Source organism: Carlito syrichta, unplaced genomic scaffold (genome assembly GCF_000164805.1).
Source record: "Carlito syrichta isolate Samal-C Ts95f unplaced genomic scaffold, Tarsius_syrichta-2.0.1 Scaffold303721, whole genome shotgun sequence".
Classification (NCBI taxonomy): Eukaryota; Metazoa; Chordata; class Mammalia; order Primates; family Tarsiidae; genus Carlito; species Carlito syrichta.
In genome coordinates this window covers 321,768-322,541 of record NW_007247817.1, presented here as the reverse complement: position 1 = coordinate 322,541, position 774 = coordinate 321,768, and the positions used below count along the sequence as shown (strand labels likewise).

Here is a 774-nt window from a genome sequence, read left to right as displayed (position 1 = left end):
AAAAAAAAAAAAAAATATGTTTTAGGCCAGGCTCAGTAGCTCGGCCTGTAATCCCAGCACTTTGGGAGGCTGAGACGAGTGGATTGCCTGAACACCACGGGTTCAAGACCAGCCTGGGCAACGTGGCAAGACCTTCCCTCTACAATAAATCAAAAAAACAAATTAGCCAGGTGTGGTAGCACACGCTTTTGGTTTCGGCTACTTGGAAGGCTGAGACAGAAGGACCGCCGGAGCTCAGCAGGTCGAGGCTGGGGTGGCTGTGAGCGTGTCACTGCACTCCAGCCTGGGTGACGGGGTGAGACTCCAACTCAAGAAAAACAAACAAACAAAAGAAGACTCATGATAACTTATGTGTGTGTGTGTTTTATTATCTACCACTGTTATTCTTTATCAACATACAGAGGGTTAGCCCCCACTAGGACCACAGAGTTCATGTGTTCCCCCAGGACAGCGTGCAGGGTCAAGGGGATAAACCCTGGAGGCAGAGTGGCCCCCTGCAGACCCCAACTCTGCCCCTTAGCAGCGCCCACCCTGCGCAGTCAGCCTCTCCAAGCCTGGGTTTTCCCTTGACTGCACGGGGCGAACCGGGAATCAACTCGGGCCTCCCTAGGCAGTTGTCCCGATGGCCAGGCCCCGCGACAGGGGCGCTGAGCGTGTCCGCACCTGCAGGACAGCGACTACGAGAACCCGGACGAACACTCGGACTCAGAGATGTACTTGATGCCGTCGGAGGAAACCCCCGATGACAGCTACGAGCCGCCCCCAGCCGAGCAG

General features: G+C 55.6%; 1 protein-coding gene across 1 annotated transcript in view; it reads left to right on the top strand.

The window, feature by feature from the left end:
* The window catches only part of BLNK (B-cell linker), a 97,742-nt gene that overhangs the window by 53,044 nt on the left and 43,924 nt on the right, over positions 1 to 774 (top strand). The window contains exon 5 of the mRNA XM_021712914.1: positions 670 to 774. This exon is cut by the window's right edge and continues 10 nt beyond it. Coding sequence (XP_021568589.1) covers positions 670 to 774 — 105 coding nt within the window. The remainder of the gene's footprint in view (positions 1 to 669) is intronic.